Below are 16,137 nucleotides of genomic sequence, written 5' to 3'. Positions count from 1 at the left end.
TCTGAGAAAGCTCAGAACTACACAGGAGGACCTGGTCAATGACCTGAAGAGAGCTGGGACCACAGTCACAAAGATTACATTTGTAACACATGATGCTGTCATGGTTTAAAATCCTGCAGGGCAGCAAGGTCCCCCTGCTCAAGCCAGCACATGTCCAGGCCTGTTTGAAGTTCACCAGTGACCATCTGGATGATCCAGAGAAGGCATGGGAGAAGGTCATGTGTTCAGATGAGACCAGAATAGAGCTTTTTGGAATCAACTCCACTGACCATGTTTAGAAGATGAGAACAACCCCAAGAAAACCATCCCAACTGTGAAGCATGGGGGTGGAAACATCATACTCTGGGGGTGCTCTTCTGCAAAGGGGACAAGACGACTGCACCGTATTGAAGGGAGCATGGATGGGGTCATGTATTGTGAGATTTTGGCAAACAACCTCCTTCCCTCAGTAAGAGCATTGAAGATGGGTCATGGCTGGGTCTTCCAGCATGACAATGACCCCAAATACACAGCCAGGGCAACTAAGGAGGGGCTCCGTAAGAAGCATTTCAAGGTCCTGGAGTGGCCTGGCCAGTCTCCAGACCTGAACTCAATAGAAAATCTTTGGAGGGAGCTGAAACTCCAAACCTGAAAGATCTAGAGAAGATCTGTGTGGAGGAGTGGACCAAAATCCCTGCTGCAGTGTGTGCAAACCTGGTGAAAAACTACAGGAAACATTTGACCTCTGTAATTGCAAACAAAGGCTACTGTACCAAATATTAACATTGATTTTCACAGGTGTTGAAATACTTATTTGCAGCAGTAGCATACAAATAAATTATTAAAAAATCATACATTGTGATTTCCAGATTTGTTTTTAGATTACGTCTCTCACAGTGGACATGCACCTAAGATGAAAATTTCAGACCCCTCCATGATTTCTAAGTGGGAGAACTTGCAAAATCACAGGGTGTTCAAATACTTATTTTCCTCACTGTACATGGGAGGGCTTCTACTTTCTGAAGCCAGAGTTTTACACCTTTGAAAAATACACACCTGGCCAAAATAAAGCATCAGCAGGAAATTGTCCAATTACTTTTGGTCTATTAAAATGAGACACCAAAAACTTCAGTTTTTACATTGTACATGCTGACAGGCTGCAATGTGAGCCTCACTTTGATAGACAGTGATTTTAACAAAAAAAAAAAATGAGTACAATGTCCAAATACATATGGAGTTAACCATGTATTTAATATGAGTGTCTGAATTTGATAAGATTTAAAATGAAGTCTTTATTGTTGAAAAACAAAGTCAAAGTCTTACCATAATTGAAAGGCCCATCTGGAATGTAAAAGGCACCAGCTGTAACTGCCACCAAGATACCAATTTTAAAGAACCAAAACCTAAAAACAAATGAACTGTTTAGTACATAAAGTGTTTATATAAATCTAGATTAAAAATGCTTTTACATATTCTTTGCTTGAAGTTAAATATCAGTCATCCAGAAAGTCAGATGACCAAAATCAAACTGTCACAATACGGTGTCATGTTATTGCAAAATAAACGATTATAACTGCTCAGTGACCACAGGACTGGCATTTCGCACTTGTAAAATGTACCCTTTGATATGTCATATTTATCTAAATAAGAAAGCCATGATTAATCGGATACAATTCAGTTTTACCCATTACATACAATACTACATCCTAGAGAAACCTTTTGTTTTTGTTGACTGCCAGAAGACTCGTCCTGAGAACATTTGCTACTGGTTCAATGGATTATTTTGGTAAGATGTGCATCCAGTTCTTTATGCCATCTTTTACTTCTGCCTCCACTTTTCTGGTTGTATGTGACAACAGATTTGTCTGCCTGTCAGAGAAGCTTGTCAGAAACCACACACAAACATCCAATACCACTCATGGAGAACTTAGGAAATGTATGGCCATTTGCACAGTCAGGACAAAAATATATATACACACACACACACACACACACACACACACACACAGAGAGACAGATATTCGTTCCTAAAAACTACTCAAAATCTGTAAACCACTCAGTAAATTGTGCTGAATAAAATATGCTCTGCCGGGATAACATTTGGTCCCAGTCTAGAGAAAAAAATACACTCTATTATAGAGTGAAATCAGCTCTACCATCTTGTCAAATCAAGTGTTTCTACTCCAATAAGAGTTGATTTTACACTGTGATAGAGTTGTTTTAGCACTGTAATAGAGCACATTTAACTCTATTTGGACTGGGACCAAATGTCATCCCAGCAGAGTAAATTTTACTCTGCAAAATTTACTGTGCACCTGATGCAGTGTGCCAGTCTAAACAAATCTGTGTTAGTGATGATAACACATTTCTTACCCATTGTGGATGGCAGCACGTGGGTCTCTGCTGTTCTTGATATTAATCATCAAAATGGAAAATATCAGGAACCATACGCTCATGCCAAAGCAGACACGGTACACTGCCTTGTAGCCCACAATCATTTCACAGTTGAAGTCAACTTTGAGGTCAGAGATAGAGGACCTGGCTCCATCCTCACAGAAGCCTGGAATCTACACCAAGTTAGAATAATGTTACACGACAAAGACATCACACTGTGTGCAGGTGCAGTGTGCTTCTTTAAAATAATAATCCAGCACAATGTGTCAGATCAGATGCCTTGATGTGAGGTCATCAGACACAATGTTAAAAAGGTAAGATGGCAGACACAGGACATAGTCTTGTTCCTCTGTGTTCATAACAAATACCTGAAAAGCAGTTTGGAAATGCTACGACTGAAATTAAAAACTAGACCACAGCTATTTGTCCCATCTTGTTGTGTAGCATTGTGTTGTTTGACTGGCAAATCAGAGTATCACAGTGGAGCTTGTATTTTGATTACTTCTTCTATCTGTACAAGGCTTTAAGGTACTGCACTGTTCTTAATGGAAGTCTCTATTATATTTCCACAGTCCACTCATACCCTTTTGAGCTGCTGGTCCACACCCGGAGACAGCATGATGCAGGCGACGACAGTCCCCAGCAGCAGCATAAAGGCATAGATGATTCGAGTCACTGTGGAGTTCCGGCTGTTTGGACAGCAGCTGCACATCAGACATGTAGCACCGCTGCACAGACATGGCACCTTGAAAACAAAAAAACATTTTATCAACTCAAGAGGACATTACATGTAAATATGTTTTAGCACAGTCCAGTTCAGGACAATGGACTGATAAAAATTTGAAAAAGGGGGTAAAACGGATTACATTTTTCAGACATTGCAAAACAGTTACAAAAGTTTTACATATCCTGTAAATATTGTAAGTATTTTACAATGAAGCATTATCATACTGCAAAAGAACCTAGATCTGTGATCAAGCTCACAAAATTACACTCCCCCACTCTGCTATACATGTTGCTGGCAAGTACAACCTCAATTCCAATGAAGTTGGGACGTTGTGTAAAATGTAAATAAAACAAAATACAATGATTTGCAAGTCCCCTTCAACCTATATTCAATTAAATACACCACAAAGACAAGATATTTAATGTTCAAACTGATAAACTTTATTGTTTTTGTGCAAATATTTGCTCATTTTGAAATGGATGCCTGCAACAGGTTTCAAAAAAGCTGGGACAGTGGTATGTTTGCCACCGTGGTACATCACCTTTCCTTCTAACAACACTCAATAAGCGTTTGGGAACTGAGGACACTAATTGTGAGTGTCATGATTGGGTATAAAAGGAGCATCCCCAAAAGTCTCAGCTGTTCACAAGCAAAGATGGGGCGAGGATCACCACTATGTGAAAACTGCATGAAAAAAAATAGTCCAACAGTTTAAGAACAATGTTTCTTAATGTTCAGTTGCAAGGAATTTAGGGATTCCATCATCTACAGTCAATAATATAATCAGAAGATTCAGAGAATCTGGAGAACAAGAAACTTTCAGCAGCAAGGCCGAAAACCAACAGTGAATCCCTGTGACCTTTGATCCCTCAGGCGGCACTGCATTAAAAACTGACATCATTGTGTAAAGGATCTTACCATGTGGGCTCAGGAACACTTCAGAAAACCAGGGGTCAAAATACATTTTTTAACCTACTTGCACTGGTGCTAGTAACCAAAAAAACGTTACTTGCACAAACAAAATTCAATCTTATATCAACCTTAAAACTCCTCCTCTGATGTGTCAGACTCTTCCTCTCTGGGGAGAGTTTGAGGGGAGAGCAGCAGCAGCGGTAGCAGCGGCAGACAGTTTTTTTTCACGTGTGCGCGCGAACGAATCATTCGTGAAGATTACTTTATTTATTAACTACACAGATGTATAATAAAACAAATGGTGACTGGTTTATAACACAATTATGACAGAGTCTGAGGGGAGAGAGAGTGAGGAACCACAGCAGCAGCCAGTTTTTTTTGTTGTGAAAGTGTAGTGACACGGACCCACAACAGGGGGCGTAAATGAACGGACAATGAAAGAGTCAAATATGAACACTTTACTGTTGTGAATGAGCACAACACAGAGGAATGTAAAATTTTACAGACAGTCAATCACAAGGGTGACGTGTGGGCAGGCTCGAGGATAGAAGACGTCTGTCCTGAGATGAACCGGAACCACACGATTTCCTCCGCCACCGAACCCGGAGAATACTGGAGCCGCCAGGTCCCGAGTCCCCAGGTGGCCACCGTCTTCGAAGGTCGGATCTGGTACTGCTGGCAGGGAGCAGAGACAATAAGATATGGGTGTGTGCACACCCAGTAGCAACAACGGTGGGAATTCCACCTCCACCTCTAACACACACTTCAGGCAGGGCGCCCTCTGGTGGTGGGCCAGCAGTACCTCCTCTTCTGGCGGCCCACACAACAGGACCCCCCCCCTCAACCAGGTTTATCGGGATGTCGACGGTAGAAATCGGCCAGGAGGGCCGGATCCAGGATGAAGCTCCTCTTCACCCAGGAGCGTTCTTCGGGTCCATACCCCTCCCAGTCCACCAGATATTGGAACCCCCGGCCCATTCGACGGACGTCCAGGAGCCGGCGCACTGTCCAGGCCAGCTCCCCGTCAATGATCCGGGCAGGAGGCGGCACCAGACCGGGAGCACAGAGGGGTGAGGCGTGGTGTGGTTTGATTCTGGAGATGTGGAATACCGGGTGGATCTGCAGTGAAGCTGGGAGTTGGAGCCTCACTGCGGCAGGGCTGAGGACCTTGAGGATACGGAAGGGTCCGATGAACCTGTCCATCAGTTTCGGTGATTGCACCTGAAGCGGAATGTCCTTTGTCGATAGCCACACCTCCTGCCCGGGCTGGTATGCAGGGGCCGGGGACCGCCGGTGGTCTGCATGGGTCTTGGCCCTCGTCCGGGCCTTCAACAAGGCAGAACGGGCGGTGCGCCACACCCGACGGCACCTCCGAAGGTGGGCCCGGACCGAGGGCACACCGACCTCTCCCTCCACCACGGGAAATAATGGGGGCTGGTACCCCAAACACACCTCAAACGGGGAGAGGCCGGTGACGAAAGACACCTGGCTGTTATGTGCATACTCGATCCAGGCCAGGTGGTTGCTCCAGGCCGTCGGGTGCGCGGATGTCACACAGCGGAGGGTCTGTTCCAACTCCTGGTTGGCCCGTTCTGCCTGTCCGTTCGTCTGTGGATGGTACCCGGACGAGAGGCTCACGTTGGCCCCCAGTTCCCTGCAGAAACTCCTCCAGACTTGAGAGGAAAACTGGGGACCACGATCCGAGACAACGTCAGTAGGTATCCCATGCAGACAACGACGTGGTGGACCAGGAGGTCCGCTGTCTCCTGGGCCATAGGGAGCTTTGGGAGGGCCACGAAGTGGGCCGCCTTAGAGAATCGGTCCACTATTGTGAGGATGGTGGTGTTGCCCTGGGACGGTGGGAGGCCCGTGACAAAATCCAGGCCGATGTGGGACCAGGGGCGATGAGGCACAGGAAGCGGCTGGAGCAGTCCTTGGGACTTCCTGTGGTCAGCCTTGCCCCTGTCGCAGGTGGTGCAGGCCTGGATGTACTCCCGGACGTCGGCCTCCATAGACGCCCACCAGAAGCGCTGCCGGACAACTGCCACGGTCCTTCGCACCCCCGGATGACAGGAGAGCTTGGAACCGTGACAGAAGTCTAGGACCGCAGCCCTGGCCTCTGCTGGGACGTAGAGTCTGTCTTTCGGTCCAGTTCCCGGGTCCGGGCTTCGTGCCAGGGCCTCCCGGACGATCTTCTCCACGTCCCAGGTGAGGGTGGCCACGATAGTGGACTCAGGAAGGATGGGCTCCGGTGGATCCGACAGCGCAGTTTTGACCTCCTCTTCGTGTACCCGGGACAAGGCATCCGATCTCTGGTTCTTGGTCCCTGGGCGATAGGTGATCCGGAAGTCAAAACGCCCGAAGAACAGTGACCAGCGGGCTTGCCTGGGGTTCAGCCGCCTGGCGGTCCTGATATACTCCAAGTTCCGATGGTCAGTGAAAACCGTGAACGGCACAGACGCTCCCTCCAACAGGTGTCTCCACTCCTCAAGAGCCTCTTTCACAGCAAGGAGTTCTCGATTGCCAACGTCATAGTTCCGTTCAGCCGGGGTCAACCTGCGAGAAAAGTAGGCACACGGGTGAAGAACCTTATCGGTCTCTCCGCTCTGGGATAGCACGGCTCCTATCCCTGAGTCAGAGGCGTCCACTTCAACCACAAACTGGCGGCTAGGGTCGGGCTGCACCAAAACTGGCGCAGTAGAGAACTGTTGTTTCAACTCCTTGAACGCGGCTTCGCACCGATCCGACCAGGTGAAGGGGACTTTTGGAGAGGTCAGGGCTGTCAGGGGGCTAACTACCTGACTGTAGCCCTTAATGAACCTCCTATAGAAATTAGCGAAGCCGAGGAACTGTTGCAGCTCCCTACGGCTTGTTGGTTGGGGCCAATCTCTCACCGCCGCAACCTTGGCCGGATCAGGGGCGACGGAGTTGGAGGAGATTATAAACCCCAGGAAGGACAAAGAAGTGCAGTGAAACTCGCACTTCTCGCCCTTCACAAACAGTCGGTTCTCTAACAACCGCTGCAGGACCTGACGTACATGCTGGACATGAGTCTCAGGATCCGGAGAAAAGATGAGTATATCGTGTAGATATACGAAGATGAATCGGTGCAGGAAGTCCCGCAAGACGTCGTTAACCAAGGCTTGGAACGTCGCGGGGGCGTTGGTGAGGCCGAACGGCATGACCAGGTACTCAAAGTGACCTAACGGGGTGTTAAATGCCGTCTTCCATTCGTCTCCCTTCCGGATCCGAACCAGGTGATACGCATTCCTAAGATCCAGCTTAGTAAAGATTTTGGCTCCATGCAGGGGGGTGAACACGGAATCTAACAACGGCAACGGGTATCGGTTGCGAACCGTAATCTCATTCAGCCCCCTGTAATCAATGCATGGACGGAGTCCGCCATCTTTCTTGCCCACAAAAAAGAAACCTGCACCCATCGGGGAGGTGGAGTTCCGGATCAGCCCGGCAGCTAATGAGTCCCGGATGTAGGTCTCCATTGATTCGCGCTCAGGTCGTGAGAGGTTGTACAGCCTGCTGGACGGGAACGCAACGCCTGGAAGCAGATCAATGGCACAATCGTACGGATGGTGCGGGGGAAGGGCGAGTGCCCGATCCTTGCTGAAGACATCAGCAAGATCGTGGTACTCAACTGGCACCGCCATCAGATTAGGAGGGTCTTTGACCTCCTCCTTAGCATGTAAACCGGGAGGAACCGAGGATCCTAAACACACCCAATGGCAGGTTTCGCTCCACTGAACCACCACCCCAGACAGCCAATCAATCCGGGGATTGTGCTTCAACATCCATGGGAAGCCCAAAATCACGCGGGAGGTAGAAGGAGTCACAAAAAACTCGATCTCCTCCCGATGATTTCCAGACACCACCAGAGTTACTGGTTGTGTCTTGTGTGTGATTAAAGGGAGAAGGGTGCCATCTAGTGCCCGCACCTGCAATGGCGAAGGAAGAGCCACCAGAGGGAGCCCTACCTCCCTTGCCCATCTGCTGTCCATCAGATTCCCTTCTGACCCCGTGTCCACCAGTGCTGGGGCTTGAAGGGTTAAATCCCCGCTTAGGATTGTAACTGGGAGTCGTGTGGAAATATGTGTATGTCCCACGTGAATGTCTTGGCCCACCCTTAGCCCAGTTTCTAGGGGCGGGCATTGGTGTTTAACCGCTTGGGGCAGTCTCTCTGCATGTGCTCATTAGAACCGCAGACAAAACACTCCCCGCGGGCCAGCCTCCTCTGTCTGTTAGGTGGTCTAAATGTGGCCCTGCTCGTGTCCATAGCTTCGTCAGCAGGGGGAGCTGTAGCCACACGGAGCGTTGAGGCTGTGGAGCGTGGGGAGGGCGGAACCTTTTCGAACCCGGAAGGGAGAGGGACGGCGCGTGCCCGGCCACGTCCTTCGCCTCGCTCCCGACGGCGTTCCTCCAACCGATTGTCTAACCGTATAACGAGATCGATAAGCCCATCTAAATCCCGCGGTTCTTCCTTAGCTACCAGGTGCTCCTTCAGGACCGACGACAGTCCGTTTGTGAAGGCGGCGCGGAGCGCAACGTTATTCCAGCTGGACCTCGCAGCCGCAATGCGGAAGTCGACTGCATATTCGGCTGCGCTCCGGCACCCCTGTCGCATTGACAGCAGCACTGTTGAAGCGGTCTCTCCCCTGTTAGGGTGATCAAACACTGTTCTGAACTCCCTCACAAATCCAGTATAAGAGGTAAGGAGCCGTGAGTTTTGCTCCCAAAGCGCTGTAGCCCAAGCGCGTGCCTCACCACGAAGCAAGTTAATAACATAAGCCACCTTGCTGGCGTCAGACGCATATATCACGGGTCGTTGTGCAAAGACGAGCGAACACTGCATCAGAAAGTCCGCTCATGTCTCCACACAACCCCGTACGGCTCTGGGGAACTTACGTATGCTTCAGGGGATGGTGGGGGGGTTCGTTGAACGACCAGTGGAACGTTAATATCCGGCACCGGGTCGGCAGGAGGAGGAGCCGCAGCAGCGCTCTGATCGCGCGCTTCCACCTGTGCGGTGAGAGCCTCCATCCTGCAATTAAGGATGACGTTTTGCTCGGACATCAAATCCATCCGAGCGGTAAAGGCGGTGAGGATTTGCTGCAACTCACCGGGCACGCCTCCTGCAGACGCCTGTGCACCCTGCTCTTCCATTGGCTGTCCAACTGATGGGTGACGCCCCTCGGGATCCATGACGCTGGCCGAGATATCCTGTTGTGAAAGTGTAGTGACACGGACCCACAACAGGGGGCGTAAATGAACGGACAATGAAAGAGTCAAATATGAACACTTTACTGTTGTGAATGAGCACAACACAGAGGAATGTGAAATTTTACAGACAGTCAATCACAAGGGTAACGTGTGGGCAGGCTCGAGGATAGAAGACGTCTGTCCTGGGATGAACCGGAACCACACGATTTCCTCCGCCACCGAACCCGGAGAATACTGGAGCCGCCAGGTCCCGAGTCCCCAGGTGGCCACCGTCTTCGAAGGTCGGATCTGGTACTGCTGGCAGGGAGCAGAGACAATAAGATATGGGTGTGTGCACACCCAGTAGCAACAACGGTGGGAATTCCACCTCCACCTCTAACACACACTCGTGCAGCTTCTGTCTATTCACTTATCTGGTAAATGTGTGAAGCGAAGCTGTCGCTGATCACACCAAACGCCGGTAAGGAATACCACAGGAAAACGGCTGCAAAAAAGAGTTCAGACTGACACACAGTTTACTTTACGGCTGAGAATACTACCTGAACGGTTCGACGATATCTCGGCAATGAGGTGGAGATGACGTCCGGGTTTTATGGAGTGAGATGAAGCATGAATGGGTGACAGCTGTCAGGAGATAATGAGTGACAGCTGTCACCCCCGGCTGTGTCCGTGGCGGCAGCGCCCTCTCGTGCCTGAAGCCCGCACTTCAGGCAGGGCGCCCTCTGGTGGTGGGCCAGCAGTACCTCTTCTTCTGGTGGCCCACACAACATTTTTCTTTTCTTTGTTTACATATGCACGCGTGAACGGGACAGGAGGTCCTCAAACTGGAGCTCCTGCAGCTCCAGTTATTTGCTGTAGCTCCTGCAGCAAATAATCAAACTCCCCGAATTGGGAACATCTCATGAGGATGTTGTGAACCCAGGGACGGTGCCGCTGGCGATGTCTGTCAGCTTTCCACAACAAATAGAGCACAGCAACTCGCTCCATGTGTGAGAGTCATAAAACGCAGGGAAGATGAAGACAACACATTGGAAATTGTTTTTGTCCTTATTTATTCCTTTATTGGTTCATTCTACCGGTGCTTATAGTTGATAAAACCTGGATAAAGTTAGTTGCACCAGTGCTAATGCAGTATAAAATTACGTGCACCACTCGAATAATACATGCACAAAGTAGCACATGCACATACTAATTCGACCCCTGGAAAACCATTGTCAGTTAACACAGTTCATCGCTACATCTACAAGTGCAAGTTAAAACTCTACCATGCAAAGTGAAAGCCATACATCAACAACATCCAGAAACGCCGCCGCCTTCTCTGGGCCCGAGCTCATTTGAAATGGACAGACGCAAAGTGGAACAGTGTGCTGTGGTCTGATGAGTCCACATTTCAAATTGTTTTTGGAAATCATGGACGTCGTGTCCTCCAGACAAAAGAGGAGAAGACCATCCAGATTGTTACCAGCGTTAAGTTCAATAGCTAGCATCTGTGATGGTATGGGGGTGTGTTAGTGCCCATGGCATGGGGGTGTGTTAGTGCCCATGGCATGGGCAACTTACACATCTGTGATGGCACCATCAATGCTGAAAGGGACATCCAGGTTATGGAGCAACACATGCTGCCATCCAAGCAACGTCTTTTTCAGGAACATCCCTGCTTATTTCAGCAAGACAATGCCAAGCCACATTCTGCACGTGTTACAACAGCGTGGATTCGTAGTAAAAGAGTGCGGGTACTAGACTGGCCTGCCTGCAGTCCAGACATGTTGCCCATTAAAAATGTGTGGCGCATTATGAAGCGCAAAATAAGACAACGGAGACCCCAGACTGTTGAACAACTGAAGTCGTACATCACACAAGAATGGGAAAGAATTCCACCTACAAAGCTTCAACAATTAGTGTCCTCAGTTCCCAAACACTTATTGAGTGTTGTTACAAGTAAAGGTGATGTAACAATTTTCAATTTTTCAATTTATTTTCATTTATATAGTGTCAAATCACAACAGAGTTGCCTCAAGGCGCTTCACACAAGTAAGGTCTAACCTTACTAACCCCCAGAGCAGCAGTGGTAAGGAAAAACTCCCCCTGAGGAAGAACCCTCAAGCAGACCAGACTCAAAGGGGTGACCCTCTGCTTGGGCCAAGCTACAGACATAAATTACAGAACAATTCACAGAAACAATTCACAAAACGAATATACAGGAAATGCTGTTGGTGCACAGGACAGGAGGGTCTCCAGCACAAATACCACACCCATCTCTGGATGGAGCTGCACCTTAAACAGAGAGGAAAAAACAGAAACAGGCATCAGAAAGACAAGAAATACAGTATAATTTGCCAGCATTAAACAACAAGAAAAACAGGAAATACTAAGGTGATCGCTTTGTGACACAGTGGTAAACATACCACTGTCCCAGCTTTTTTGAAGTGTTGCAGGCATCCATTTCAAAATGAGCAAATATTTGCACAAAAACAATAAAGTTTATCGGTTTTAACATTAAATATGTTGTCTTTGTGGTGTATTCAATTGAATATAGGTTAAAGAGGATTTGCAAATCATTGTTTTCTGTTTTTATTTACATTTTACACAATGTCCCAACTTCATTGGAATTGGGGTTGTATTATATACTGCTGGTAGTAAACCTTTGTGATGAAACGCATGAATTACCAAAATAGTTAACCTCTGTACGTGTTATTGACAAATACAGTATGGTGTCGTATAAAATAAACCCAACAGAATTCCAATCAAAAACAGGTAGAGGTGGAGCGTGGCTGAGATTATTTATGACCTGGGCAGGACAAATGAAATCCAAACACCGACAAGCTCAGATAACAGGCAAACCTCAATTTGGGTGGCTTTTAAATAAATTAAATATTTCCTCAGTAATGGAGAAATTAGGGGAGGTGATGGTCTAAGTGGTTAAAGCGTTGGGCTTGAGACCAGAGGATCCTCGGTTCAAATCCCAGTCTGACCGGGAAATCACTAAGGGCACTTGGGCAAAGTCCTTAATCCCCTAGTTGCTCCCGTGTGTAGTGGGCACTTTGCATGGCAGCACCCTCACATCGGGGTGAATATGAGGCATTATTTTTAAAGCGCTTTGAGTGTCTGATGCCGATGGAAAAGCGCTATATAAATGCAGTCCATTTACCATTTAATGGTGGATTAACTTGACCTAACATCCTTAAGATACTGATAGCTGCTACAAATGCTAACGCCATTAGCATCTTACCAACAACCTTAGCGGGAAGAGTTCACTAGTCCAAAGATTCACTAGTCCAAAGGTTCAGTAGTCCGTGTGTATTTACTCCAAATTAAGCCAAACATCACAATTCACAGTCACCCGTGAAGGTTGGATAATTGTCATTTGAATTAAATGTCAATGTCTTAATTATGGAATATTGTGTATGACATTTACATTGTACGGTGCATCTTTATAACCAGCAAAGTTAAAAACAATGTGACGTGTATTTTTTTTTTTATTAAAGTAACATTCACTCTTGCATCACAGATAATTGAAACAAAAAGCATATGTAAGTATACAGCTAGTAGTGCAGCCTACTGAAACTTGGCATCAAATTATTAAAGGATTATTAACCAACTGCGAGTTCTGTACAGGGAAATATCAGACCGACGTGTTGTCAGTACAGACCGTGCGTTAGTGAGGTTCAGGTGAAAACAAGTAGGTGAGGTTAATAATTTGTTAATTATATGGCATATATATATATATATATATATATATATATATAAACATGCAAACTTACAGTATTGGCTGAATATGAAAGCTGCTGACAGCTCACAGTCCAACCTTTTCGCTTCACCCCCATGAAGAACTTACTAACAGATGGTCCGGTCATTAGCTGGTAAGCTTTCAATCTCTGTGTTTTTTCAGATGCTGTTTAGATATTTATGTAGTATGTTTATGTCCGACTCAATTTTTTTTAATCGTGTTTTTTGCTTCCTGGTTTGTAACGAAAATATGCGTTGTGGACCGATTGTCATGGGAAAATATTTGACCGGTAATCAGCCAATAAGAGCGTGTGCAGCATCTCAGCCATCTAATAAATTCATTTATGGAGCTGAACCTTTGGACTAGTGGGATGTTCCCACCTTAGTTAACACGGTAACTTCAGTTTGGGTGTTTATTACATCATATATTTGTAGTGGTGGTTTGCATAAATGGTTCTGCTTTGATATGGGCATTAAAATTATGACCCACTGACTTTCTCAGTATTCTTGGTTTAACAACCTAATGTCATGAAGCTACCAATAGCTGCTACAAATGGTAACAAGGTTGGCTTCCAAAATTACGTCACATGATAATTCACTCAATGCAAATACCAACACACACACACACACACACACACACGAAAATCTGTTCAGAGAGTTAAACATACAAGAAGCCATATGTTATAACTTTTTGTATGGTTGTATTTGTAATAACATGCTCAGAAAAGATGGGCCTTCGCAGTAGCTGCAGCCAGCAGCCCAACTGCAGCACCAACACGGGAGCAAAAAACAAAACAAAACAAAACAAAAAAAAAAACAGGACATGAGCTGTCACTCAAAGCAGGGGAATTGGGCTTTGTTACATAGTGGAAATGATAATGAAAATGGTGATTATGATGATGTCTGAAAGACAAAAAAATTACAGATTTTAATTGTATTATTGGTTTTGATCATGCATGTATTTTGAGCTGTTTTCTTCAGCTTGCTTCTGTTTTCCTTAAAAAAATGAAAACACCGATGGCCAGTATGTCCGGAGTTTCTTTTTTAAACAATTCATTCTCTGACTAATATATGGTCACTGCATTTATTTATTTATTTTAAATCTTTTGCATTATGCATTCTAACCAGTGGGTATATATTTGCTCATGACAATAATTAGACCATTTTTTCTTGAATTTGTAAATCTACAAGAACACAAGATACAAAGATTGCTAAACAGTGACTTTGTGAGCATCATCTGAAAATCCTTTCCCGAGGCAACATCATCTGACAGTCATTTCCTGACTGTGTAGAAAGTAACTTCATGAACAAATTTGTTAAACATTCAAATTCAACTCTTGAACTAATCTTCCACCACTGTGAAATCAGTTCTCAGACCTTGACCATGGACTGAAAGCGTGAGTCTTTTCACTGATAGGAGGAACATTGTGAGAGAATGAGAAAAAGACTGACCTGACATGTACAGTTTTTGGTTACAGGGGAAAATAACGATAACATTACAATCAGCACACACTACTCACAGTATTATTTTTATGGGAAAAATAACCTGCCAGTCTTGTGATTTATGAAGTAAGTCTTAAATTGTTACACTCTGGTTGCGCAGACACTGAGGAAAAGGGAAAGTATTGTTGACGTCACCTATCCAGGCAATTCAGATACTACATTTTCGTTTCCATGCAGTACATTCAAACTATGAGAAACTTTTCATTTTTGATGAATCTGTCAATGTTTTATGTTATTTACTGGCTCAATGTATAAAATTGTGTAAAAAAAATTACAAAGTGAAAACCAGAGAATGTTCATTTTCTTCCATAATTTACTGGGGGAGAAAAGGTGATTATACATTTGATTATTTTCTACCAATCGAGTGACCACAATTTTGTCTGCTCATACTGGAGTCCATTTGTCCGGTTGCTGGGACTGGAACTGAATCAATTACCTCCAGGTACCAGTATTCTGTGAGAGTCCTATGTAGTCAACTTGCATTTCTTCTACATGGCTTGGGATTGGCAGCAAAAAGATTCCATTACAACTGAGCCTTACAATGAAAAAACATCTTGCCAAACACATTTTTTCAGTACAAAACAGAACAGTCGTAATTTTTAACTTGTGTTAGAGAAATGTCAGGAATGTCAAAAGCCATCAAAATTCTGCATAAAGCACAAGACCTCCTCTCCCAACATTCATTAACCATTGTATATCATGTTTAAAATGCCCTATTTTAACTATAAAATTTGTTAAAATAGGGCTTGCCAATAACGTTTTAGAGGTATAAAACCCTATAGTTTCAGGGGTCCCTGCCCCCTTGACCCCCGCTGGGGCATTGCCCCAGGACCCCAGCAGGACTGGTGCTGAACTTTCAAGTCTTCTTTTTAAGAAAATCCTCCTCTATACCCCTTCATCATGCAGCTGTATAACTGGGGATACAAAATATCCTCATATAAAGTCAACAATAATGATAATAATAATATTAAAACAAACAGAGCTCTGGTATCGGAATAGTATTGATATCTGCAGATTTTCACATTCAGGTATCGGGATCGAAAGTGAAAAAAAGTGTGGATCAGTGCATCCCTATTACAGAGGGTAAAAACGTATTTCCCGTGTGCTCTCACATAGTTAAAAATGACAATAAACAAACAATAGGATCAGTAAAACACCACAAATACAGTAAGTGTGTAAAATGGAAAACCTCCCTTTTTTAAAGTACAAGCCAAATTAAATAAAAAACCACAATAAATACAAAGCAATAAATATAATACAAATAATAATGTAAAACACACCAAAATTACATCTCGAGAAAATTTTCAGAAACTATTACCACCTTATAAAAAACAAACATTGTTTACAAACACCTGATGAAATTGATTTGTTAATTTATGTCATAAAAAACTGTTTCAATAGGCTTTTACAAATATCTTTGGATTGACTTTGCTGTACTTCCTGAGGCAGACTGTTCTGCAACTGCAGGACTTAATTTTCATGAGAAAGTGATTCCTCAACAGATTGATTCATTAATGCAACAACCATTTTGTCCAACAGCTCTAGATGATCAGTTTCCTGAGTTTAAAAGTTTGTTCTCGGAAAAATGCACTCTGCTGCAGTTTCTTATGCTGACCTTGGGTCTTACACAGCAACAAGGGACTTATCACTAAATATCCTCTGCT

The 16,137-nt window shown here is 45.2% G+C and overlaps 1 protein-coding gene across 1 annotated transcript in view; it reads right to left on the bottom strand.

Annotated features, from left to right (window-relative positions):
- si:ch73-267c23.10 (serine incorporator 3) overlaps positions 1-16,137 on the bottom strand; it is a 44,187-nt gene that overhangs the window by 16,138 nt on the left and 11,912 nt on the right. The window contains exons 2-4 of the mRNA XM_034167320.1: positions 2,957-3,118; positions 2,353-2,546; positions 1,303-1,382 (exon numbers count right to left, since the gene is read on the bottom strand). Coding sequence (XP_034023211.1) covers positions 1,303-1,382; positions 2,353-2,546; positions 2,957-3,118 — 436 coding nt within the window. The remainder of the gene's footprint in view (positions 1-1,302; positions 1,383-2,352; positions 2,547-2,956; positions 3,119-16,137) is intronic.

The sequence above is a fragment of the Thalassophryne amazonica genome, chromosome 3 (genome assembly GCF_902500255.1).
Source record: "Thalassophryne amazonica chromosome 3, fThaAma1.1, whole genome shotgun sequence".
NCBI classification, from domain to species: Eukaryota; Metazoa; Chordata; class Actinopteri; order Batrachoidiformes; family Batrachoididae; genus Thalassophryne; species Thalassophryne amazonica.
The sequence above is the reverse complement of the archived record's forward strand: the minus strand, read 5'-3'. Positions and strand labels throughout refer to the sequence as shown.